Below are 27899 nucleotides of genomic sequence, written 5' to 3' on the forward strand. Positions count from 1 at the left end.
CGGTATTGTGTGTAGCGAGAATGTGTGGGGGGCGGGCCAACACCGTCTTCTTCAAGTGAGCGTGTATGCTGGCCCCTGGAGCTGGGGTTTATGCTAACAGCTAGCGGTAGACTGGGTAGAGATAGAGTTAAGATGTTTGGAAAAGATTCACACTATGTGGAATAAATAAAGCCACATAACACATACCTGTAGTGGTGATGTTATGGAAATACGGTATGTAACTAAAACAGAAATGGTCGCTGCACAGATTGGTTCAAGAAGACCCCATGAAAGAATGAGGGAAGCCCAGGGAACTTTTCCTGAGCCAGGCCCAGGAGTAGTGCTTGACAGACGGGGTTCGCTCATAATTCCAAGCTCCCATTATTCCGACGTGTGTTCCCAATGAGGCACTGAGGCAGCCTTGTTCATATCTCACCATATCACGCATTCAACAAGCTTTGAACTGAGCATATTGGACAGATATCAGCCTGGATACCCTAAATGGGAGTTCCACTTGGGACTCTATAGTCTGACTGGGAGACTAATGGTGGCACTATGACCATTGAGTCAAAAGAATCAGGGTGCATGAAGAAAAATCCATGGAAATCAGTGTTTTTTTTGTACCACAGTAGTGTACGGAATGCATTTTGTAACCCACCAACCACTGCTGCCTGTCATCAAAGAAAGTGACTGTTGACATGAAGTTAATGTTTTGAATATGTATTCACTCATTCACATATAATTGCCGTCTACAGAGTCGAAGCCTAGATTGACTACAGGTAAATTCAGGTATGAGTCATCAAACCAGTCTAAAATCATCACACTCCTGCTACAGAACATTGAGATTGTTATCAATGGCCGCATAAATTAAAAATTTGAATTATGTTTTAGAAATTAGAAGATGCAAATAAACCAATGCCAGTCATTCAATACCTTTCAAGTGGAGAAAATGCCTCCAAATAAAACTGCGTTCACATTTAGCCAAGCATGTAATTAGAGTCAATTATAGGCCACTACAATTGTACCCATTTAACCTCTCTTAGTCAAAGGCTGTGGGTGTTTATTGGTTGGAAAAGTTGAAGCCGAAAGCAAAGTTTGTGCTTCAATCATTTCTAACGAGTATGGAACGGAAACATCAACAATGCACAACTGAACAATTACTTGTGCAATTCTGTGTATTTAGGAGGGAGCGATAGGTTTGCCTCGCTTCCAGTCCCAATTATAGGAGTATTTATTATTTAGCATAGATAGTGACATCTTTGAATGGAAAACTACAAGGCTTTGTGGGCCCTGCCATATTTATGTGCATCTATTTTTTTTTTTACTTTGGGATGTGCGCGTGTTGAGTCTGTATACCTTTTGTGTCTCTTTGTGCAAAGCTGCCAGGTGGTCGAGATTAACCTGAACACTGCAGAACACTGAGCCGAGAATCTTCAACATCACCCAGCCCACAAATCTGGACAAGGAAAAAAAGAGAGAGGAAGGTATGAATGGATAGGATGGGAGAGATGGATGACTAGAGAGAGAGAGAGAGAGAGAGAGAGAGAGAGAGAGAGAGAGAGAGAGAGAGAGAGGGAGAAGAGAAGGGGTGGAAGAGAGCAAGAGGGGAGAATATAAAAGTACACTCTGGGGTAATGGAGAGCTCTGTAGTTAGGATTAGACTTCCTGTTTATTTCCGGGTTGGGAGCAAGCACTGGTGTAATGGAGAGAGGTAATGCAGATGGTAAACAGAAAGCAAATTGAACAGTGGAAGGAAAGAAGTGGCAATGGACGGAGGGACAGAAAAGATAGATGGATATAAGAAAGTAACTGATGCTACTGGAAAGAACAAGATGGAGAGCGGTAAAGAAAAAGTGTGAGTGAGGGGGGTGCAGAGAGCAATGTAAACAGAAGCAATGAAAGGGGTGCGAGAGAGACAGAGAAAGCGTGAGTAAGCGAGGAAAGGAGCGGTGAAAAAGACAAGTGCAGGGGAGACTTTCAAGGATGGATTCCAATGACTTCACAAATGCCTGAAGAAGGTCTTTGACCGAAACGTTGCCAATAAAGTTTGTATTGCAAGTGCAGACGGTGTGCGGGTCTTTGTGCACTTTATGTGCATTTTTCTGAATACGTTGAGCCCTGCCTACGCACCCGACTCAGAGCATACAGGTGTGCATAAGACTTTGTTGCCTATAATGACCTCACACAAAAATGGAACAGAGAAAAGACTTGAATCTTAATAGACAGGATTAGATCAATGTGGACACACACACACACACACACACACACACACACACACACACACACACACACACACACACACACACACACACACACACACACACACACACACACACACACACACACACACACACACACACACACACACACACACACACACACACACACACACACACACACACACACACACACACACCGCAAGAGGCGTGGGGAGATGCAGGTGTTAATGAGGGGCAGATAGGGTGAGAGGCAGCTCTGTCGTTCTGGTTCGTCTTCCACCTCTGGCAACGCAGCGAGAGCCTCCTGCACCCTGAAACACACGGACACACATGGGATTTAACATGGCACACGGCACAGACGCACTCTTAAGCACAATTTGCAGGAGTGGCCCATCTGGAACACAATTGCTTCAAATGAACGAATGGTTTATTTTCAGTCATTGTTTACAAATCAAAACCCAAAATTACATGATACAAATGCAAAGACTGAAAAAAGGCATAGGCTGAAGCACAATGCTTATTCTTTGCCTATCCCTATCCATTTCTTGTCAGGACCTGTATTCAGTTACTTTTATTTATTTATTTTTCTTCCCACTCCTACAACTGGTGTCTGGGTGCGTGGGGTCAGAGATGGAGTGGTGTGTGTGTTCTTGGCCGGTGTCAGGACTTGATCAATTCGTTCAGAGACCCTTATCTCAGGAGAGCGTATAGGATAAAGGATAACCGGAAGGACAAACGTGCAGGGGACTGCAGCAAGTCTTGGTTAAAGAGACAAGCTTAGAAATAGTGTCCTTTTTAATCTGCGCCAGGAGATCATGCGTTTGGCCGCACGTGCGCGCACACACAAGCGCGCACGCACGCACACACGCACACACACACACACACAGATGAGATTTGCACTGAACTTTCACACCCATCCAACAGGTTTCGGGGAATGAGAAAATAGGCCATGGAGAATAGAAAGTGAGAGCCAGGGAAAATTCAATTAGAAAAGAGAGAGAAGGTAATAAGATTCAGAGCACAAAGAAAGAAAGGGGAATAGAAGTGTAGTGCTCGCACACGTGCACGCACGCACACATGCACACACGCACACACGCACACTCGCGCACACACACACACACACACACACACACACACACACACACACACACACACACACACACACACACACACCTGTTGCTTTTGCAGATTCTCTCCAGTCTGTTAGTGACTGGACTCGGGTAGACCTTACATCCATTCACGAACAGCATACAGCACACCCTCCGCACCAGCCAGCCACGGTACCTTCCATTAACAACAGACTGTAGTTAGAAAATGTGTGTGTTGCACCCGCTTTTTTTTTGCATTCATACCCTTTATGAAAATGAACCAATCTATATTTAGAATTGAAAATGACGTAGTAGGCTCCAACTGGGGCCTGTGTCTCAACAGTCAACACAGTACTTTCAGTGATAAAGCACTGATTCTCAACATGGGGTCTGGGGACCCCTAGGACTCCTTGAGGGTTTTCCAGGAGGGACGCAGCTAAATTATGCATACTGTAGATAGGATCCAAATGGACACTTACATAACTCTGAGCGTTGTATCTCTGGGACTGTAGAAGTTTGTGTTAACCCATTTAGAACTGAGGCCCATTCTAAAAAAAAAAAGGCTTCTAAATCCTAAACGTTTTCTGAAGAACCTATGTTTCTAGTGATGCTCAACCTTTTTCATGTCAAGGACCCCCAGAATTATCTGTATTTGGCCGCCAACCCCCATCTGAAAATATGAGTTAAACACCAAAAGGGGTACCCGTCCTGAATGGGTTAATTTGTGTACAAATGGAAACAATGCGGGTCCATGTGGTTCCATTGGTAGACTCTCAGAGTTAAATTAACACAGAGAAACTTTGGGAACTTTGAAATGAAAAAGAATGAATTAAATAATCTCAAATTATACCAGTAAGACGCCTGAGGGCGTGCACTGGCCATATATGGAGTGTCTTGGGTGTACAGGGTTTGATGAGGTCAGATGAACAGATGGAATGTCAGAACAGGTCAGCTCCATATACGGAGATCTAAGGGTGGCAACGGGGGCAGTGTCTCAAGTGTACAGGGTTTGATGAGGGCCCAGGTAGGGCCGGGCCTTAATTTCCGGGCCTGTTGAGAACTCTAGCTTCCGCCGGCTGCCGGACGCAGCTGCACAAATAACTTTGGGGCAGGCTTGTCTAGAGTTTGAATGGACAGGTATCAGTCAAAAGGGAGACATTGAATAGGAAGGATGGAATGATGGGGAATGATCAACATATGGAATGTCAGAACAGGTTCTGACATATACTATATATATACTAATATTGATGACATCAAGGATCTCCATATATGGGCTTAATTGTGACAGCAGGTCACATTTACTATGATCCCTGATGTACTATCATCCTTGACCTGGGCACAATATATGGGGGCTTTTGTCATGTATGGGGATTTTGAGTGATACACTGACAAAAAGCGCACGATTCTGAAAAAAGAATAAGAAATGCACACATGTCAAATGTCAAAGCAAATTCCTATGTGTTTTACACAATGGCAAATAAAGGTATCTGAATCTGAATCTGAAATCCATAGTATAGTATTGTACAGTACTGAATTGATCGATACGTGACGATGCAATAAAAATACAGCAGTCCTTTTTCAGCATCAGCAGTGTGCAGACTCTATTCTCTTTTGTGATTCTTCTGTTTGTCTCACACCTGGGCCATTGATGCACTACCTTCCTCATAACATCATCGACATACCTTGTGTGGGTCTCGTTGATGCCAAGAAGGTTCTGGAAACCAAGGGAAGCGGGGATGTGTCCGGACTTCTTGTCCTGAGCCATGACGTGAGTGTGACAGATAGACAGACAGAGACAGACACAGAGGCAGACATTCTCCATCAGACGTGGCCTATGACACCAGCTCAGATTACACACTGTCACACAGAATCACATTAATCACATGAAAGATGCTATTATAACATTAGAGGCTCCTGTAGGGACAGTCTTAATGGGGCCGTCTATTATTAAGGCATCTCTGGATCTGCTAAATGTGCTTTAGTGTGACAGGTCAGCCCACCCTATGAGGGTGTTTATCTCTGAATCTGCACTTCCATGTAACATAATAATGTGGACACCCAATTAGGCCTATCAGGACGGAGAGTCATAGAGATACCAGACTGTACAGAAACAAATAGGTCCCTTGGATGCTATCACCTGTCATTACCACTTTATTACTGCCTACCCCACTGCAATTTCCCTTGTGGAACCGCCACTCTAACTGTCTCCAAGGTGTCTACCAAAGCGTTGTGTTCCCCCCAGCTGAAATATCAAGGCGCGTTCCAAAAAACACTTGATGCCCAACGTTGAAATATTAGCGACCCTGCATTGAAAACCAAAACATACATACGCTGTACTCAGGGAAGAAAACAACAACAACAACGCATTGGTGGACACAGCCCCTATGATGCCCAGACTCTCACCAGACTGAGCGGGGTACACTGGTGGCAGCACTGGCCCACTGGGGGCCTGAACTTGGCCAGGAAGGGAACCACCACCTTCAGCTTCCTCTTGATCTTCAATCCCCATGACAACTGAGGATGGGAAACACAACAAATATATATTATGTGTCACAGGAAATACTTACAGTACATTTCGTGGTTCTATGTTGTCTTCCCCCCCCCCCCCCCCCTCTCTCTCCACACGCAGCCACGCACTGTTCTTTTGGGCATGGAGACACAGCGCTGAGCGCACTGATATAACAGACAGCAGCGCAAAATGTTTACAAGTTTATCGAGATGAAAGTCCCTACTCCCCAGTCCCCAGGCACACAGTGACAGCACTCCATGTTTACGGCACGCACAGACAGACAGAATATTCTGTAGGCTATACACTGCAGTGTTTTTATGTGTTTCCTTAAGCAATTGATTAATGTACTCGTCCTCATTTCGATCAGGGCTAAAGTCTCCTCATTCGACCACGTCTATCCACGGTAACGGGACATCTTTGCGCTGCGTAAAATATGCCTTCTCCGTCTCCAACTGTGTTCAGCTCCTCACCCGCCACATTGTTTGCTTCATTTCCTTTATTTACTGCGGATTGCATTCCCACCTGCACCGAATCGAAATCAAGTGCGATTGGAAGCGAAGCGAAACCCCCGTTTTTGGGCGGAGTAGAATGCGGTTCTTTGCTGCACATTAGGATTCGAATGAGCCTTCACACCTGCCAAGCGAATCGAACTTTCGGACAATGCGCAGTAGGATTCGTTTTAATCGTAGTAAAGCTTTCTGGTGTGAATGTCTTGTTCCCCAGTCAGTCCCTGTTGGATCATTGTTTGGTGTCATGTTAGTTTGTGTTATGGATGTGTTGCACTTATGAATAATAAAACACGACATGTATTTTTGACACTGTATTACCTGCCTGCCTGTCCTGCTTTTGGGTCCTCGATCACCGCACCACTACATGATATCATGTCATGTTTATGAATTGAATACATACACTGTACAGTAGGACCCGAATGACTCACTGTACTCTGTTGCTGTTTACATTTCTGTCTAATAAAGTATTCAATCAATCAATGAAATACAGTACACAGGCCTGGTAATTTACAACAAACCACACCCAAGAGCCAACCACTGCTCACTGACAGTGAGGTCATCAGGTGGAATTATGTCCGTGTGTGTTTGTATGTGTGTGTAAGTATGTACAGTACAGGTGTACGTGACTGTCTTTGAGATAAAGTGCTGTACTTGAGAACAGCATTGATTATGGTGCTCAGGTGTGAATTGGCCTCATGAATCCTCCAGACGTCTGTAATGTTTTCTTTCCCCCACGCTGAATTGTGATAAATTGCAAACAAAACAGAGTAGCTGAATCTGAATTGTTACCTGGTGAGATACATAATATTTGATCAACGATAGATTAAATGGAGTACTATAGACGAATAACATTATCCACATCCATTTCAATGATGAGTGGGGGGGGGGGGCAAGAGAAAGAAGAGATACTGTAGGTGAACACCGTGCTGTGAGTTTACGCAGTATACGTAAGGAGAGGGTGTGAGAAAGTCCCAAAATCTGAACCTGAAATCAATCACATCTAATACAGCGTATTTCAGGTTCAGTTTGGGACTACTTTACAAGGAATTACCTAAACACAGCCCCAGGAGTAGGGCTATGACATATCTTGAACTCTATCTTGACATGAGATTCACTCAAACATGTTTATAAACTTGGTTCAGATGGCCTCTGCCCCAAGACCTAAATCTCTCCATCATAGGGTAATCTCCTCTGAAACCTGCCTCCTTGCTCTCTGCAACCCATCTCCTTGCTCTTCCCTTTGTTTTTCTTTAGCAAAGGTTTTGCTTTCTGTCCATTTTTTTCCTCCAAAGTTTTAACTTTGACAGCATTTTGGGTGCAAATTCTTGGGTGCAAATTATTCTCATATATATATATAAACACAGCATGACAGTCAATGGACTCTAAATAATAATCGGAATGATGAACAATCTTTGTACCTGTCTGACCCTGTTTGCAATAGTATACTATAAGTGAATATGCCAAACCAAACCTATTCAGACATTCCTAATTTACAGCATGCACAAAGCAGTGTATGCAATGCTCGTGCATATGCAATCACACCCTAGCTGGTGCAATTGGCAATAGTCTAATAATCAGAACTTTCCAGATGCACATTATGCAAACTTTCAGGTGCATAATTGATTAATTGCATATGTTCATTCTAGCCCAGGGCTCAGAAAGGGAATATGCGAGCCATCTATCAGTCCGATAATCTGGGAGATGCGATGCACTGCCTGCCTTGGACTTTCTGGCAATCTCCAACACCTCTGGTACAGTTGTTTAATTGGGTCGTACACTATGTCCACACAAAACATAGACTACACACGTCTTATTGATGATCCCAAATTCTGGGGAGGTGGCTCCTCTGTATTGTCTCACTTCCTCTGAGACAATAGTGGTCATTCTAAGCACAGTAATGCCATGGTCAGTACACCAATTACTAGTATTTTTGGCACTGTGGGCAGGTGATAAATCGACTGTGGGCAGGTGCCAAATCGACTGTGGGCAGGTGCCAAATCGACTGTGGGCAGGTGCCAAATCGACTGTGGGCAGGTGCCAAATCGACTGTGGGCAGGTGCCAAATCAACTGTGGGCAGGTGCCAAATCGACTGTGGGCAGGTGCCAATTCGAGTGGTTAGTCTCAACTAGCCACAATGGTAGCTGCTACTGTAGATTCTACGTACATCTACAGTATACCCCAGCGATAATGACATACCCAGTATATATGAGGTTGAAAGTGGTTAAACTGGTGGCTGGTTCTATAGATATTTCTTCTGATACAACTTATGTTGATGGTTTTTCCCATACTGCTCATGTTTTCATTAAAATGTTGTATTTGAAAATATACTGGCACCCACGTTGCCCACACGTTTTTTTGTAACTTCAGAGTTACTTTTAACATGACCATCCTGTACGTGTATGGTGTATGCTATTCTAACCAGACAGGCTCAGTGTAGGCTGTAACGTTCTGTAAAGGTCTTACTACAGGTTTCTTCTGTTGAGTTGATGGGGGGACCATCACTGTGTTGAAGTCATCTCCTTGTTCCATGTTGGGCCACCTCCACAGCCTTCCTCACACACCTACCAGCATAAATAAAAGGAGGTACAGTTTAGAGTGTTGTTGCATACAGTAGCAGTTATATGTGTGTGTTTGCATGTGTATGCGTGCGCAGGTGCATCATAAATATTGAGCTGCAGGGTAAATTGTTTTTCAGCAGGCAAACATTTGTTGAGTGTACTTTATCTTTTATTGCATCAATTTCAGAAAATACATAACACACTTACATGTACGCGCGCACAAACACACACACACACACACACACACACACACACACACACACACACACACACACACACACACACACACTTCTGCATTACATAAAAAAAATGTAGTCCTCCAATGTTGCCACTGCTCAGTACTCACCCATCTATCACTGATTGCCCATAGCTACAATTACAACCATCCATCTACCCCTCCTTCCCCCCCTGCAATCTTCCCTCAAATTCATGACTCTTGCCATTTCCTTCATACTTTTCTCATTAAGGAGCATAAGTTTCAGTTTCGACTTCACCCCGTCTCCTTTTTAGAAACTAGTTTGAAAATTGTTTAGAAAGTAGAGTTTCAAAGTTTGGTGCTTGCGTATGGATGCAAGGTGCTGTAAGTTACTTCAATGGAATAATAATAAAGCATTGGGGTCAACAGGGATAATTGATTGTTTGCAGGAACAAGTTCTACTTTCTACAATACAATTTAGCAGAAAATGTTTGCCTATTTTCACCTATTATGACGTGCCCAGAATAGGGATGATTGGGGTGATTAAACACATTGACTGCCACAGCCCCAGGTTTCCCTACAGGCGAGACAGTTCCTCGGGTGGTGCTGCGTAGCGCTCCAAAAATATATATTTGTGAAATAATGAAATAAAATGAAATCTATGGTGGGTGACTAGGCCCCCACTGAACAAATAAACAATAAATACACTTTGCACACTGTTCTGTTCCTCACAACAACGTTTCATTTGATGCACTACCTGCTTTAAGTGGGGGATGTCGTCACAGACTTGATATAACTGGCAACCCCCAAAAAAGCTGTGGTGTATATTTCATCCTCCTCCAAGCGAGGTGGAAAGCCTATTTCACCCTACCTGGATTTATCTCATTTTTGGTCAAAACAAGCTTTTCTAACAGCCCAAACTAAATAAACAACCAATGATCCCATTTATAAAATGTATTTTCCAGGTGGAAATTAAAGACACATGGCTTTTTTGTTTAAATTCTGCACATCATGCAACCCTCGTCTGGTTCGACAAAAAAAAGGTAAAAACACACTGGAATACACTGGTGGATTAATTAATACCTGGCTGTCCATTAGGCCTACTGTAATCACTTTTATTTTCAAGATTATTTCTCTGTCATGCTCTGATCCTACTGATACTAACACATACACATCTTCACACACTCTTTGCATTCATCTACATCAATGGTTTTCAACGAGTGGTCCGCAACACGCACGTGCACGCGCGCACAGCACACTTGCATGGGGGGGGGGGGGGGGGGGTACTTACTGTACTTAAGTACAGTACTTGAGTACATGTACTTCGTTACTTTACACAGGGCTGTACTGTATTCACACTGTTCTAGCCACAGTTTATGTGTGTAAGTGGAACTGTGTTCAAAGGGAAAATGTGTTGTTTGCGATGACGTCCCTCTGTCTCTCTGCCCCATTAATTTGACTAATTAAAACCAAGACACAGCACCCCCCACTCTCCCTCCTCGCACCCTGACATGGGGAGATGGGCTAATTCAACGGGCTCAGGTTCCCAGATTCATAGCCGTTTCCCCATGGGAAACCTTGGACATCGATTAGACATGTAGTCTTGCCTATCCTGGCTGTCAGGAGCAGGAGTGCAAGGAGGAAGAGGAGGAAAGAGGGAGTGTGTGTGTGCAGGGCATCTGCATATATCATAGCAGAGCCTCTAATGGGAACATGTAATCTGTCCCTTGTGGGAATACAAGGCCACAGGGAAATGGTTACAGATTGTACATGCCTCCCACACATACTTCCCAATTTGTTAACAAGCTACAGCTGCTACATAGATGTTCCCAATTTGTTAACAAGCTACATAGATGTACCCCCACATACACACAATGTGCACATTAACCTAGAATGTAAGTTGTATAATTAAAATCTAGGCCCCAAGCTACCCGTTATAGTGGGCTTCACTGATCCTTAACGTCTCTCCCTAGCAGTACATTTATGAATTCAACTTTAATTAATATGCAAGGGTTTGCTAAAGTGACCTCTCGGACCTAAGTGGGGTGGTGATTAGGAAGGATGAAAAATCACTGGCAGGTCAGGGGAGTGAATGTTGTTGTAGTGCCAGTGGGTTCTTAAAGTTGCCCAGGTTCAATGCGTGCGGTACCATGTGACACCACCCTCCCAGACTTTAGAAGGGAATCTAGCCCAGACGCTTTCCAACAATTTTTGTGCTACCTTTGCTTTGGAGTTGATTGATTGGTATATAATAGGAATTGAAAGTCGGCAACCGACCAAACATGCTTGGATCTCCATCAACGGGTTCCGACCACGGCGGAACCCGTGATATAGACGGCAATCGACGGGACCAAATGATCTATTTACATGTGCTCTGCCCACCAACTCACGTATACAAGCCTACCACCATGTCTGTTAGGCATACAAGTTCTTAGTACAATAGAGCCCATTCATTTCATTTTGCTATCTGGTGTAAACATACCTGAAACTATTCTCCATTGATGATGAATGCATAGCGGAGGCAGAGAATTTTGTTAAAAGGGCCATTTTCTGCCTTAATCTGTACATCACAATAACAAGGAATGTGGCATAAAAAGAGGAAGATTCGGCAGTGTGCACTTGGCGTTGGAATAGGCAGCTCGTTTTTGACATGCTAATGAGCTTTGTCAGACAAGCTAGTTGGGAGGAAGGATTGTGCTGAGCAGGCAGAGAGATAACGCCACAGGGACACCAATGTGATAGGCATTTATTCACCCTCAACATGTAAGCCAAGGCTGTTTTCAAGCGAATGGGCTGGCAGTGTAAAAAACACATCTATGCAAAGTATGCATACATGCACACTCAGACACACAACCAGGCACTCACACAAAGGTGTGGGTACATTCAGCTAGAGGCATAAATTGTACCTCTAGGCCTATTTCTTTCACAGATGCACACACGTGCATAGAATGCAAGCTCACGTAACAAAATTATAAAAGAATCAGTGTGTCATGGAGCCAGTGGATTGATATTGATTTACACAAATAAAAGGACATCAGCAGTGTCTCCTCTCTGCTCACTTCTTGCCGGTGGCACAAGGCCAGTTCCAACCTTTTAGAACATTATTCTTAAAGAAAGAAAATATAAAAAATATATGAATCTGTCAATATTCCCTGAAGCTAATTCCAGAAATAGACAATAACTCACTGATGGCTTAGATATGAAATATTCCTATTGTTTTTAGTCTGATTTAATCCACTTAATTTCTGGTCCTGCATTATAGGAACACATTTAAACTCGTTATGTGAGATTTACAGTTTTCATTCCAAACTGAATCCCTCTGGATTACTTATAAAAACACTGCATGGGATTATCCTCTTCATCCAGCCTTCTCTTTGTTTTGCTAACCTTTCCTTTTCTCCCTGTTGTCTATTTTTGGCCATTTCTCAGCTGGACTCCATTACCCCTCTTCCAGCATTGGCAAAGTGCGAACAATGTGCTATTTCAAAGTATAACAAGGGAAAAGTGACTAAACTGCATCCCCAAATAGTCTTGACTTAAAAAGAAACACTTTCCTTTAATTGTATTATTCTCTGAATGCCAGGTCACCCATTGTAGTAGAGGATGTCGCTCCTCTCTAGGATAACACATGTACACAATCTTCTATGTGTCCAACAACAGCTTCTCTTCAGATCAGAGAATTCCCAAATCTGGAAGCGAGCAGCAGTCCAGTTTGTCTCGAGAATGACATACTGTAGCTGCGCCTTCTAGTCTAATCCACTTAATAGTTTTCTGCTTAGATTCGGTTCAACTCGAGAGGCTGTAACATGAGTTGTACCGAAGCTGAGATGTGTGCTGTTCAGCGGCAACAACAAAACAACGCACAAAAGTATTCTGCACAGACAAAGGAGGAGCCAGGCTTGTATAACGAAGGGCAAGACGGTATCATTTAGTTTTTGGGCAGAAGTTGCAGGATTTTGAAATTACGTTGATGCTTTACAAATCAAATCAGTTTACATTCTCCGTCAATGAAACAAGTGTTGTGATTGGTCATTATTGCTCAAGTCAGAGAGAGAGAAAGAGAAAGAGCTGAGAGAGCTGCTGTTTACCTGCTAGTTAAATGAAACTAACTGGACAAAACACAACAAAATCCCAAAATTATGAGGATTAATATCCAGCAGGCAATAGCAAATAATAACTGCAAACTATTTAAACTAATTTAATTTAAATTGAATTTAAACAAATACTATCATTCAAAGGAAGAGAGAAGCATTACCGATCTGATGGATGTTTTCAGCAGCTAGATGGAAGTTGTTTGAGCAACACAATCACAAATTCCTTCGTTGAACTTAATTGCATTCACCTGCTGTGCTGGTCTGCAGGAGCCAGGAGGCACATAATCCAGTACAGGCCATTTAGCCCATACAATTCATAGGCAGACATTGTAGCCAATTGCTTGCTACAAAAGTGGGAGCTAATTAGAATACTGCATTTGATAGACAAAAACATACCTTTTAGCTCTAGTGTGTGTGTGTGTGTGTGTGTGTGTGTGTGTGTGTGTGTGTGTGTGTGTGTGCGTTTTCATGCTCCCGACAGCTTTATTGTGCAAAAGATGTGAGTAAATTGCACCAGCGCCAAACAAAGACAAGAGGGCAAAAAGAGGACAGAAATATAGACAATTATGAGCAAAAATGGAGAGTGAGGTGACTTTTTACCCTGATGTTTGATGTTCTCTAATTAGGCATCATTAAAGCGGACAAGATAAACATAACAAAGACCCATGCCAGTGCAGCCCGAAGCGCCAACGCATCCACTCACAATGCCACTCCCACAGTCCCTGAACACGTGAGTGGATACACAAACACACATTTGTAATACTATAATTGGGAGAACATCAAAAAAATTCTTTTTTGTGTAATTTTAACCCTGACCCTAAAGCCACATGATGTGAGCTTGAAGATATCAGCTATCTTTGGGGAGACACCCGCACGCAACCCACATTCAACTAAGTATACATATTGTAGCATAACTCCAAGCCTAACCCTAAATGTATTTTCTTAACAGGGAAAGTTGTCCTCATAATTCTTCTACACTCGTGGGGGGGAGATTTGCCCCCCCCCCCCCCCCCACGACCTGCGGTCGCAACATGTGTAGGCACAGTGCACTGAAGTCTTTTAATTCCCCCCCCCCCCCCCCCCACACACACACACACACAGTGAGACAGAAAAAGACTGATCTGGGGATAATGACACTGATCAGTCAGTCATCTGATCCTGTCAGATAAATAAAGGGATTTTCACTCTTCTCATCTTGGCCGTCTTCACAGAACACGGGTTGCAATAGGGACCAACTCAAATCCACACACTCCATTCTCCGTCTGTCTCCCTCCTGCTATGTTATTTCTTTTTCCTCCTTCAGAGTTCTCCTTTCTTTTTGCCTTTCTCCACCTGTCTCCCGACAGCCATGATGTTTTATTAACTACCATTGGCTACAAGATCTGCTCTGCTCTGGTGCTTTCTATTCAGCTATACTGGCCAGAGAGCTCCAATCCAAATAGTTATGCTTAATTTATGAGCGTTTCGTACTTTGTCATATGTCTCACGCACAGAAAATAGCCAATCTACAAGCCCACAACACATTGTTCGACTGTATAAGTCAGGGTTTTACTGATAACTAATTTCACATGTAGGCAATTTTAACATGTAGTTCCTAGCAACACTAACTAAACAAAATGTGCATGCTGCAATCGTGCAAACATTAAAATTGTACAGTGCACACGCACGCACGCACGCACACGCACGCACACGCTCGCACACACACACACACACACACACACACACACACACACACACACACACACACACACACACACACACACACACACACACACACACACCTCTATACAGATTTCATATTCAGAGACCTCAGAAAATGTCATGGACAAATACAATGCATGGTGTCTTATGTAACTGCCCTATTTGCTAATTGATTCATAAATCGGTCCAAAAATATTCTTCAAGGGTTTGTAGCCCTTACGCAATGCTTGGAAGTTGATTGGGTAAACACACTGTACTGCATGTAAATGTGCCTGGTTGCTGCGTGCGTGCATGTCGGTGCAAACGCAAGGGTCTGTCCCGTGTGGCATTGACATGGAACATTGTGAGTTTGTTTGAGCAGTGCTGGTCCATTGGCTTATAAAAACATAGTGTATTAAAAGGTCACATTAGACAAATTGTACTGATGTAAACAAAAGGGAGCATTCATCTTTGACTTCGAACACACATCTCCATCCACCCCTACAGCGTCAGGAGATGGGCGGCATGCCCACAAATAAAATAATGAGAGAGGAAGTGGATGTGATTTGATCCAATTTGAGGCGTGACAGACTGACAAGTATTGTGCACAGTCTGCAAATACAAATTTAAGAGTGTAAAAATGAACTGTTCAGGGTCCATTCTTGTCTCAGTGCATTCCAATGTAGGCCCCTGCAGCTGGGGCTAGCTGACCTAGCTGAGAATAACTATATCTTGAGGTAATTCTAATTTCCACCGTCCACGAACAATAGAGTACAGAGACAGTGTAAGAGAGGAGTCGGTGGTGGAGAATGAGAGAGGATGGACAACAATACTGTGTTATACTCCGACACTATAGATGCTGCACTTGGTGTGTGTGTGTGTGGTGTGTGTGGGGGGGGGGGAGGGGGGGCAGCAGCACATTTTACCCTCACCCAGATTGTCCTTGTGTTATTTTTGGACTATCCAACTATAAATGAACCAAGTCTCTGCCTGTGTACTGTTGTAGTCCACCCTCACCTCCCCCCCCCAAACATTTTTTTAACGGATTTGCATGAATCACACAAGTGCCATATTTGGGATAAAAACGGTGATTTTCGCCGAAAAGCTACACTTTTGCATGTCTGGAAAATACGTAACATTCACAACGATAAAGGATTAAAAGCAGCTTTATAAAAATGGGTCTTCAGGAGCGATTTAAAACGAGGAACACACACACACACACACACACACACACACACACACACACACACACACACACAACAAAATGGTATGACAGATGTAGTGGGACGTAGATTATGCTGGAATAATAATAATAATAAAGCTTTATTTATATAGCACCTTTCAAGAACAAGGTCACAAAGTGCTTAACAACAAAGGGAACACAATAAAGAACACAATAATAATAGCAAAACATTGGATAACAGAAAGTGAAAAATACATAAGAAAATACGTAACATTCACAACGATAAAGGATTAAAAGAAGCTTTATAAAAATGGGTCTTCAGGAGCGATTTAAAACGAGGAACCGAGTCGGCAATCCGTCGGCAATCCTGATTTCAAGAACCAGGATTGAATGCGAGGTCTGAGTTCAGCGGAAGATGTTTTGAGTATCTCTGTGTGCGACTGAGCATGCAGCATGCGCTGCACATGTCTTATGGTTGTAGTGATAGATTTACAGTGCATACAGAAACTTGTCAGACAGTTTGAACTACGTTTTTCATATTTTATGTTTCAGGCTGATCTTAAAGTGTATTACATTAATTATTTCCTGATCAAACTAGACATAATACTAATTCAATAGTATTTTGTACATAAGAATAACTAGAAAAAGTGCCCCTGGGCCAGCAATGTTTTGAATTATAGAGCAGTGGTTCTCACCTCCCATGATTTTGGGAAGAGGTTTTTTTTATTATATTTAGAGGTGAGGTGAGTGGAATTAGAGGTGAGGTGAGTCACTGTTATATTTAGAGGTGAGGTGAGTCACTATTATATTTAGAGGTGAGGTGAGTCACTGTTATATTTAGAGGTGAGGTGAGTCACTGTTATATTTAGAGGTGAGGTGAGTCACTGTTATATTTAGAGGTGAGGTGAGTCACTGTTATATTTAGAGGTGAGGTGAGTCACTGTTATATTTAGAGGTGAGGTGAGTCACTGTTATATTTAGAGGTGAGGTGAGTCACTGTTATATTTAGAGGTGAGGTGAGTCACTGTTATATTTAGAGGTGAGGTGAGTCACTGTTATATTTAGAGGTGAGGTGAGTCACTGTTATATTTAGAGGTGAGGTGAGTCACTGTTATATTTAGAGGTGAGGTGAGTCACTGTTATATTTAGAGGTGAGGTGAGTCACTATTATATTTAGAGGTGAGGTGAGTCACTGTTATATTTAGAGGTGAGGTGAGTCACTATTACATTTAGAGGTGAGGTGAGTCACGGTTATATTTAGAGGTGAGGTGAGTCACTGTTATATTTAGAGGTGAGGTGAGTCACTATTATATTTAGAGGTGAGGTGAGTCACTATTATATTTAGAGGTGAGTCACTATTATATTTAGAGGTGAGGTGAGTGGAATTAGAGGTGAGGTGAGTGGAATTGCAGCATTTTGTATAAAACGAGTCACTCCTGCAAACTTCAATGGAATTAGAAAGATCTGACAGATCCGTCTTGATCACATGACTATAGAGACAATGTGTACACAGTGTAACTATTTGAGAGATTTTTGGACAAAATCATTAGGAGAAATATGGCCTCTGTTGGCACTAGAATAGGCCGATGTGAAACATTTGGGGCAGAGGTTCTGCTCTGGCATGCAGGGAGCCTATGTGCACAGTTTCACGTCGAGATTAGACGGACGGACGGACAGGGTGCAAAACATACCGGTAGTCTCGGCCACGTCTTCGGCCTGGCAGAGACATCATTTAAAGTAGTCAGACTCTTTGTTATGGCACTCGCAATTGAGCTATGGTGCATGCTACGTGCGTGCATGTGCCTTACAAAATGTATATGGAGATGAATTAGGAAAAGAACACACCTGTCTATATAAGGTCTCACAGTTGATGGTGTATGTCACAGAGTGAAAACTTCCCTCATCAGTCAGGACTGCAGATTCACTCCCCATTTTCCGCAGCAGTCTGAACGCTCATATCTTCAGACTTATCACAGACATACTGTAGTCCCCACACCGCATCATGCTATGGGGCTATGATCTTCCACGTTCCTTACCCCAGTTTAGATCGGGAGAGATTATCAGGAAAGATTATCCTCTGGTGTGAGTGGTTCAAAGATCCAATCTTAAACTTCACGATTTGCTCACAGGCCACTCAGGGCCGTCAACATATTTGATCGAAAATATTTTATTCAAAATAATTGATCTCCCAGCTATTTATTTTATTTTATTTTTTTAAACATTCAAATTTTTCTGGTATGTTATAAAATTATTATATAAGACAAACATGAGAACAACTGAAGTATTGCATAATGATTTACAGCCACTTTAAAAACTCCTGTAGTGTGTGCAATGCATGTTTAAAATAAACATATCTTCCAGGTTTCCAAATTGTTTAAGATTTTAAAAGTCTTGTGATTTGAGCCCAGCTTTACAGGACTGGCCAGATGGAAGCCACTGCTCACTAAAAGGCGCATGACAGCCTGCTGGTAGTTTGCCAAAAGGCACCAGCTGAATAAGAAAAAGATAATTTGATCTGATTAAATGAAGATTGTACTAACTGGCCACTACAGATCCCAATGGCATTGGAAATCAGATACTGAGCATCACCTCATCCCGAGAAGTTTTGGTTTCACATTTCAACAAGACAACAAAAACCCAAAGCCCATACAGCAATAAAAACACAAGAGCAGCTTTAGGAATATCCTGTGAAAGTTCTAATGTAGCCTATCCAGAGCCCAGCCAGAGTACAAGCTCACAACGGGACACCGTGTAAGCTTCTAGACTGGCTTTTTTCAGCAAAGAGGTTTGGTGCAGAGAGAGAAAAAGAAGAGTCTATTTGCAGAGGGACCCCTCACCACCACTCCTCTCACCACAATGGAAGGTCTATTGTAAAGAGAATATCTAGTTTTGTTTGGTGTATAGGTAGGCAAGACAGACTGAATGCCAAAGAACCCTATCACAGATCCCTCACTGCATCTATAAAATTATCTCTTATAAACATACTACTGTGTGTGTGTGTGTGTGTGTGTGTGTGTGTGTGTGTGTGTGTGTGTGTGTGTGTGTGCGCGCGCGTGCGTGCGTGCGTGTGCATGCATGTGTGAGAGAGAATGGTTATGCCCTACTGGCACATGGTCTGGCTGTTTTCCAAGACAAGACAGAGGGTAAGTTATTGAAGTCTTATGATCAAGTGTATAAAAGCAGATGAACCTAATACAATCACAGCTAAGGGCTCTGTGGTTGTATATGTGTTTATGTGTGCGTGTATATGTGTGCATGTGTGCGTGCGTGCATGTGTGAGAGAGATAGAGGGATAGATAGAGATAGAGGGGCAGACATGTGAGGGTCATTAGGTTGGCCTGTGGGCTTGACAAGGGGTGCATATTTAAGTGTGCGCACATGGGTGTCTCTTTTCTAATTATTTTTCTTTGTGTACAGCTGAATGACCAGTGCGACCATGGAGGTCTATGCTTATTTCATCACTAGTGGAGAAACAGCGGCTTTTCCTTTGAGGCTATGGGTTCACGACACTGTTCAATTTATTTGAATTAATTTCATTTGAAAAAGCCTTTTCATGTGGCAGCTACTCATAGCAGCGTTTTATGGAATGGAGGAGGGGGAATATGGACATAAAGTGCGGAAGGACGTGAGGTGGGAGGGAAACATCTATTTTTATGTTTTCTGCAGGCATAGTCAAATTGCAGAGAGCCTTCAGTGGTGGCTAAACGTTGTGCAGCTGGGGCAACATGCCATTAACTTAACTTCACTCTGACTAAAACCTCCTCACAAGATTAGCAAATCTTCCTATGGAAATATATATTTATATAAAAAGCAGCCTAGAAACAAAGGTGGAATAGGGATCTAGTATCCCTATTCTGAATGGCGCATATGTAATATCCAAGGCTTACAAGACAAATCATGTCTCTGCAGGACGATGACTTAGAAAAGTATTTCAGAAAATAAACCATAATTTCCTTCTAGCATAATCCTAAACATGGAACGCATATCAAAATCCCTTTAATTATGTTTTATGCAAAGTGGTTAAAGCATTACATAAATGGTTTAGTCATGCACTCCCATATGGAATAACTCATTATTTACAGTTGGTGTTGTTGGAAAAGCACTTTCTAACTGGCAAAATAGAAATATTGCTGAGCTGGGTCAGTTAAAGGATGGAGATATTCTTAATGAACTTGAGATACATTTAGATTTATTCTGCACAATTACACACGTAAAAACATGACTTTTAGTCATAATGAAACTATTGATATTCAATTAACAGATGCAAGTAGAGGAATTGTCTCTAAACTAGATATATACTGTATATGCTATAGAACTTTTGACTATAGAACATTATAAAAGCACAATGAGTGAAAAATCTGGGTGTATCTCTCAACAGATCAGTGGGAATCCATGCTTAGTCATTGAAACTATCTTTTGAACTGCGTGAGGTATAAAGTGACAGAAATTAAGATTTTGTTCAGGTCATATCACCCTACATAAACTGAAGACATTTTGAGGTTTCAGGTATGTGCTGGCATGGTTGTGGCATGAGATGACTGGGACTTTTATTCATCAACTGTGGCACTGCCCAAGAGGTAACGAGATATAAAGTTCTTTATTTTATTCATCAACTGTGGCACTGCCCCAGAGGTAACGAGATGTAAAGTTATTTATTTTTGCAAAGTATTGGATATACATTTCCCATTATGTCAAACAGAATTTAGGCCTTGTTCACTAAGCTGTCCGTAAATAGTGTGTAAATATAGTGACGAAAGGTGTGTATTTTACACAAATTGACGTGCGATTCATGAAAGGTGTTGCAGAGCCCTGATATGTGGATCACAGGTGTGTCTCATTTTGAGGCACGCTCACGATCATATTGCATATTCCATGCCCCATTTAAGACCATAAAAGGCAACCGTCCGGAAACATCCAATGTCAGACGAAAAACTTTGACAGATCTACTGTACAAGCTTACAACGCTGTGGGATGCACCCACTTGACTTGTAGATCAACCCAAGCGAGGCTCTCACTCGATGAATCCGCTGAACGTTAATAAAGTAAATAGCCTACTCTAGTGGAGGAGCTTAGGGAGAGATAAGGGATATTTTGTGATGCTCTTTTCAGCCCAATGAGTGTTTTTTTGTGAAAAACTAATGCTTGGAATGGAATCATGAAAACCCCCTAGTTTAACACGTCACATGCTATTTAAAGCATAATTAAATTTGCCATAATAGGATGTTAATGGTGGGCAATATGGATTTAGCCGCTGTGGCGACCCCGAAGGTCGCCAGCTCAGGCGCCCTAGCTAAATAATTAGAGCATACCCTAGGGCCGGCTACATCTGTGAAAATGTGGCACTTTTAGACAAATTAGCACAAAATATCCATAAGCTCCTCAACTACTCTCACATGTCATGAGAACCAGTAAGACGTCTTGAGGGCGAGAAGCCTCAAACCTTCTGCACGCATCCGCCTGGGTGACAGCAGACTGCTGGGTGAGCACTGGCGCTTTGGCATGGCGGTTCAGATCAACATATGGAATGAATTCTGTACTGGCCATATATATATGAGCCTGTACAGGGTTTGATGCGGTCAGATCAACATATGGGATGTCAGAACAGGAAGGACGGGTGGGGAGGGATCAACATATGGAATGTCAGAACAGGTCAGCTCCATATATGAAGATCTAAGGGTTTGAGTTTTGAGGTGAGATGTAGAGTTGCTGGCTGGCTCTATATATGCAGATCTAGGTGATGATCCAGTCTTCTCCATGTATGGTTATCCAGGGTTAAACATGATCTTCATATATGGAGATGGCCATATTATTGCATAGCACTTGAACACCTTGCACTTTAAGGTCAAAAGTGCACTTAATGTACTTTTTTCTGGTATCGGCTATGAGTATTGTAGTATTTTATTGTATTTTATTGTGTTGTTTGATGTAGTGATGACTGTCTATGATGCTGCAACCACTTGAACCTTGTTATATGGTGGCGTGACGTGTCACGAGGCGTGACCATATATGGAGGCATGATGTCACGAGGTGTGACCACTGACCATATATGGAGGTGTGATATCACGAGGCGTGACCATATATGGAGGCAGGAAGCAATCCTGTGCAACCAGCACCAAGCTTACAGGGTGCCGGACCCGTAACTGGTCCAAAAGGCCATTGATATATTTTGAAATCTGAATGAAAGATAATCATCAATACACAAGGACCTTGCCGGTTTCCTTTCTACGATTCAAGGTATATTTTTGTTTGTTTGTCTTTTGTAAATATTCCTTCAAATGACTTTCAGAGGGGTCGTCTGCACTCAGGGGGCAAGGACTCTGTCTTATATTGTTTTTGTGTCTTATGAATACTGAAAGAAAAATATCTATGTGGAAAAAACAAGAGTGTTTCATTATAAAAAAGGGTGGTATTAAAGTACTTCAAATTGAGAAAAAAACAAGCCCAAATTGATTAAATCAATTAATTACCAGCTGCATTATTATTATCTGTGGGTCTGCTGCGGACGTTATGCCACTTTTTAGCTGCGCTCCGCTGTTATTCTCAAATTAGTGACCCTAAAGAATTCTGAGGCAACATGGCTGGAGACGAGGCAGCCAATCAGAACTGCTCGACTAGCCATGCCGTGCAGACGATGGGATGTTATGGGTTGTTGCCAGTGGTGGCAACTGTCGTGACAGAAATAAGCTAAGCAGCCTCCAAAAACCAAACCAGGCAAGCAACTGTGAATGAATCCACGTTAGGCTTGGCAAACAGTGTTGCCAACTGGTGACAGCGCAGGCTCAGCAGAAAATGATCTCCTGTCGGGACTTTCACAAGCTAATATTGACCAGCTTGCAGCTGGTAATAATAAAGGAATTCTCAACCTAGGAGGCAGACAGAATGGAAAATGGAAATGCTCCTCTTTTAACAAAAAAACCCCAACAACATCAAGTACCTTATACCTTTGATGCTATATCTATATAATTGCTTTTCTCTCACACTTATTAAGATTAACTTTAAGCGAGTGGGCAGGCAGGGCCTCAGTATCATTCTCAAGGGCACTCTGACTCCTCTCAGGGTCCAATTTTGTCCAGGTAGCAGCCTGGATTGTAACAAGTGGAAATAGCTTACACAGTATAATATTGGCATGAAAATGTACAGTACATTATACGGTAAATATATATAATTTCAAACCAGCTATATTTGCAATGGTATGGAACCCTTCCTACAGTTAAATGTGGAATTGAATGTACTGTATACATTGAACTCTACCTGTATTTGTTTATACAATCACTGTACGCTTTATCAGGGTATGTAATGCAGCACCTTGGAAGCCAAAATATGATGGTATTAATCTACAATGTGATGTCAGTACTGTATAATTGTCAGGCCTCTCCATATTTTGGCTAAAAATAAGGACAGATAAAGTGCCATAGATGGAGGGAGTGAGCTAGGGCAACACACTCAACTCTATAGATGGAGGGAGTGAGCTAGGGCAACACACTCAACTCTATAGATGGAGGGAGTGAGCTAGGGCAACACACTCAACTGTATAGATGGAGGGAGTGAGCTAGGGCAACACACTCAACTCTATAGATGGAGGGAGTGAGCTAGGGCAACACACTCAACTCTATAGATGGAGGGAGTGAGCTAGGGCAACACACTCAACTCTATAGATGGAGGGAGTGAGCTAGGGCAACACACTAAGGACAGATTTAACTGCCATAGATGGAGGGAGTGAGCTAGGGCAACACACTCAACTCTTCACAGTGACTAAAGAGTGCTTATTGTTTGTAGTATATCGCCTTTTTGCTTGACTAACAAATTACAAATTACAATTACAATTACAATTTAGGCATTTAGCAGACGCTCTTAATCCAGAGCGATTTACAATAAGCAACAAAACTAAAACCATGGCAATACATCACAAAAGTAGTTATCATGAAACATGCGTAAGCTAAGAACGTAACAGTGGAATATCTATATAATGAAACTATATATAAACTATACATACTATACTATAAATATATACTATAAAGTGCTATGACTACATAAAAAGAAAGTCTGTATAAGTCTGTATAAGTCTACATAAAGTTGTATCTAAGGGGCTAGGGTAAGTGCTGCGGGCCATGATGGAGTCTAAAGAGGTGGGTTTTCAGACTACGGCGGAAGATTGGGAGTGAGGTTGCAGTTCTGGTTGTAATTCGGAAGTGCATTCCATAGTTTTGGAGCCAGAAGGGAGAAAAGTTTGGGACGTGTGGAGCGTTGTGATTAATTATTGAACTGGTATGCTTATGATCTATAATTAAGTGACAAGTTTGACAATGCATATCTTATACTACACAGATGATCTATTCTACGCCAGATTCAGGAAGGAAATTTACGACCAGGTGTAAATGAAGTGCGTAAATGAGTATGTGTATAATATGTATGTTCAATCTCACATGTCATTCACCAAAGGTTGCGTAAAGGCTTCATTTGTGCGTATCGAGGCTGTAGCCCATTTTTGCCTCACAGTCACGGGACTCTATTTCCCAGATATTTCGGCCCGGTTAGTACAACATCTCTGCCCATTTTACCTCCAAAAAGGTAACCGGAAACTGATGTTTATGGTCGCTGAAATCGACAGATCTTTAAGCTAACAGCCAAGCCCGTCGGTACCATAGAGTTATATACTGTATAAACGAAACGGTTGGTACCACCGCATAGCAACTTGTAGATCAGCTTATTTTGTCACGCTGCTGGCTGAACATTAATAACTGAAGTTAATAAAGTTTGACTCTCACGTATAATGAGAAAGAAGTTAATTTGTACAGTTCAACCTCATGACCAAATGCTATTAAAACTCGGCAAGGATAGTATAAAAGCCCTTTCTACGGATGAATTGTGCACTGCACCTTTGCAGAGGTAAAAATTTAATCTGGTAATTTTCATCAGAGTTTATTAATTACTGGGTGTGAATGATTCCCTCCACTGTCCCACTACATCGGATTAGGAAATCAAATGGAATAATGGACACAGATGTCATCCATACCGGACCATAATGTTGCATTTATTGGTTATTGGGGGTGCATACTTAGTTTAGACTAGACATGGGTTAAGGTTAGGTTTAGGTGTGCTGCCCCGTGGGAGGTTAGGTTTAACCTTGCACTTGCACTCTATATGCTGCTTTCAAAGGCTTGTATCTCCAAATGATACTCGTGGTCTGGGTTTTTCACCACCGACCGAGATAACAACAACCGGTCAAGACACCACACACAGCATTTTGTCATTGTAACACCCGGTTACATATTTGGCTCTTCAAAATAAGAAGAGCGCGCGATAAAACCTTGGCAATGCACGGTTGGATTAATTAATCCTGGCGGTCAAACGGTTTTAAGAGGATAATATTCATCCCCACTGTAGCCCCCTGCACACTTGCGTGAATTCCGTTTGTGTCCGAGCATAGGCATGGTAACGCCCCGCCTGCCTGTGATTGGCCTACCGACACTGTCCTCCGAGGTGGATATGCTGGATGCCTGGATAGTCTGATGTGAGGTGGTGGGATAGTATGTTTATGCCGTTTGCTTGATGGAATAATTGATTGAACATGCACGCCATAATATGACTTGATTTGGGTGTGTTCTAATATAAAGTGTTTGTGTTGTGTAATTTGTTTGTATGTGTAAACTTGAAACATTATTGTACTATAAAAATGTCTATTTCCCCTTCATCTTTATAATAGTATTAGTTTACTATAATTAGATTAATACACGATGATCAACAGTATCAAAGCAAACGGCATAAACAATAAGTTTGCCTCTTCTACAAAAAGTTAGTTACAAGGCTCGTGTCGCGCGTGTCAAGCTGTCATTCTCTTGTAGCCTATTATTTATTTCTCAATCTCACCATGGAGTAACCTGCATCTCGGAGGACAGTCAAGACGGGCAGTGTCAGTAGACCAATCACAGGCAGGCGGGGCGTTACCATGCCTCAGCCATGCCTATGCTCGGACACAAATGGAATTCACGCTGCACACTCTCACTCTAAGGATTGGCTATCATTAGTGCACACTGTTTACTCATCGCCAGAAATGTCGGGAGTGATGCGAGACAAAGTCACAAATGACATCCGAACTTTGGATGTCTGACGATCACCAAGGAAAGCGATTCAGCATGAAGACTAAATAAAGCATTCTAAATACATATACGCATGCCTTGAGAACTGGTACGTCACCCTCCGAGCTGACGGTGGAAATGAGCGGACGGTATGACCAAAGTCACAGCCCAAAACAAAAATCATGAATTCCACACGTGACGTACAAATGGTTGTAAATGTCCGTACGCTCAAAATATGAGCGTAAATTGCTTCCTGAATCTGGCCCTATGCGTTTTAATTTATTTCCCTACTCCACTCGCATGGTGGTCGTAGAGTGCATGTGGGGTGCAGGTGTGAAGGCGCAATTAGCTATTCTTTTACAATGATTGAACTATTAGAAGCCCTTCAAAATTAATATATTGAAGTAACATTTAGTGTATCTACAGTATACGTAAATAATTAATAAATAATTCCCCATCAGTGCTTCCGTCACCCGTGTGTGTCGGGGGGAGTGTGTATCAGGGATGGAGATGTGGAGACCCTGATGTCATAGTGAATTAAGTTATTAGTGCAGCCGCGCCCGGCAGCCGGCGAAAACTACAGTTCTCAACAGGTCCGAAAATTAAGGCCCTTAACAAACCCTATACACTCAAGAGAATGTCCCCGCTACCACCCTTAGATCTCCATATACTGTATGGAGCTCACCTGTTCTGACATTCCATATGTTGATCGGACCTCATCAAACCCTGTACACTCAGTCAAGACATGCTCCTTATATGGCCAGTACAGAATTCATTCCATGTTGATCTGACCCCCCATGCCAAAGCGCCAGAGCTCACCCTTTAGAGCAAGGTCGCTTCTCGCCCTCAGGCGTCGTACTGGAAAAAGCATTGGAAAAGGCTGATAGAATTGATTTTTCCGGAAAGAGTGAGATGAGAAAAGGGAAGCAAACAAAAAAGTCCAGACAAAAGGGATAGAGACAGAAAGAGAATTGAAAATCCCCTTTGAACAGGAGCAGCTGGTCCACTTGTGATTCCTTGTACAGTGTGTTCCCTGGCTCTCTCACACGCGCACGCACGCACACACGCGCTTACGGCGTTACCATGGAATCTACTTACTACAGACATAGTGGCTTAGAGCAGCTTTAAGCGTTTAAGGAATACAATAATTCTCATTATAGTCATTAAAGAATGTTTGATTTGATAAAAAGCCTTATCTAATTTAATCTAATGAATCCCTATTTCATTTGAGGAAAAACTTTTACATAATAACATCCATGTTTTTCAGTAGTTAATGAGATAAGAACAACTTTACCATTACTCCTACTTGTACTTACTCTATAATATCACTTCATTGGCTTCCTCTTCCTATACAATAATTTATTTCAAAGTACTACTTATTTATTTACAAGGGTTTATATGGTCTAGCAACAAGTACAATATGTCTGACCTGCTCACTTATATAAACCATTGACAGCTCTCAGATCACCTACATTTTCTTAGGTCGCATTCACACCTCTACTTCGGTAGACTTGATGCGAATGGGCAGAGAAGTTGCATCATTCTTGCATATTAATTTTGCTGTGTTTGCCTTCACACTGGCTGTGTCAAACCGCAGTAGGGACGCATCAGGGAACGTTACGTTATCAATGTGTTCAATTCATAAACCATTTAAATATATGGTGTTAAAAAAATAGAGTTCGAGTAATAGTTAGGACTTAATAGGACGTAAAGTGAGGGGGTTACGTGGATGCATTCAATGTGTCGTCAGGGATTGGACATTGGTGTGTGCGTGTGTGTGTGTGTGTGTGTGTGTGTGTGTGTGTGT

At 42.3% G+C, this 27899-nt stretch overlaps 1 protein-coding gene across 1 annotated transcript in view; it reads right to left on the reverse strand.

Moving 5' to 3' along the window:
- Window positions 1-27899, reverse strand: part of gpat2 (glycerol-3-phosphate acyltransferase 2, mitochondrial) — a 121156-nt gene that overhangs the window by 23061 nt on the left and 70196 nt on the right. Inside the window, exons 2-7 of the mRNA XM_080765222.1 lie at window positions 8769-8866; window positions 5690-5800; window positions 4969-5042; window positions 3372-3482; window positions 2396-2509; window positions 1336-1435 (exon numbers count right to left, since the gene is read on the reverse strand). Of these exons, the coding sequence (XP_080621348.1) occupies window positions 1336-1435; window positions 2396-2509; window positions 3372-3482; window positions 4969-5042; window positions 5690-5800; window positions 8769-8834 (576 nt within the window). The 5' untranslated portion in view covers window positions 8835-8866. The remainder of the gene's footprint in view (window positions 1-1335; window positions 1436-2395; window positions 2510-3371; window positions 3483-4968; window positions 5043-5689; window positions 5801-8768; window positions 8867-27899) is intronic.

Source organism: Protomyctophum bolini (assembly GCF_963924005.1).
Source record: "Protomyctophum bolini genome assembly, chromosome: 6".
Taxonomy (NCBI): domain Eukaryota; kingdom Metazoa; phylum Chordata; class Actinopteri; order Myctophiformes; family Myctophidae; genus Protomyctophum; species Protomyctophum bolini.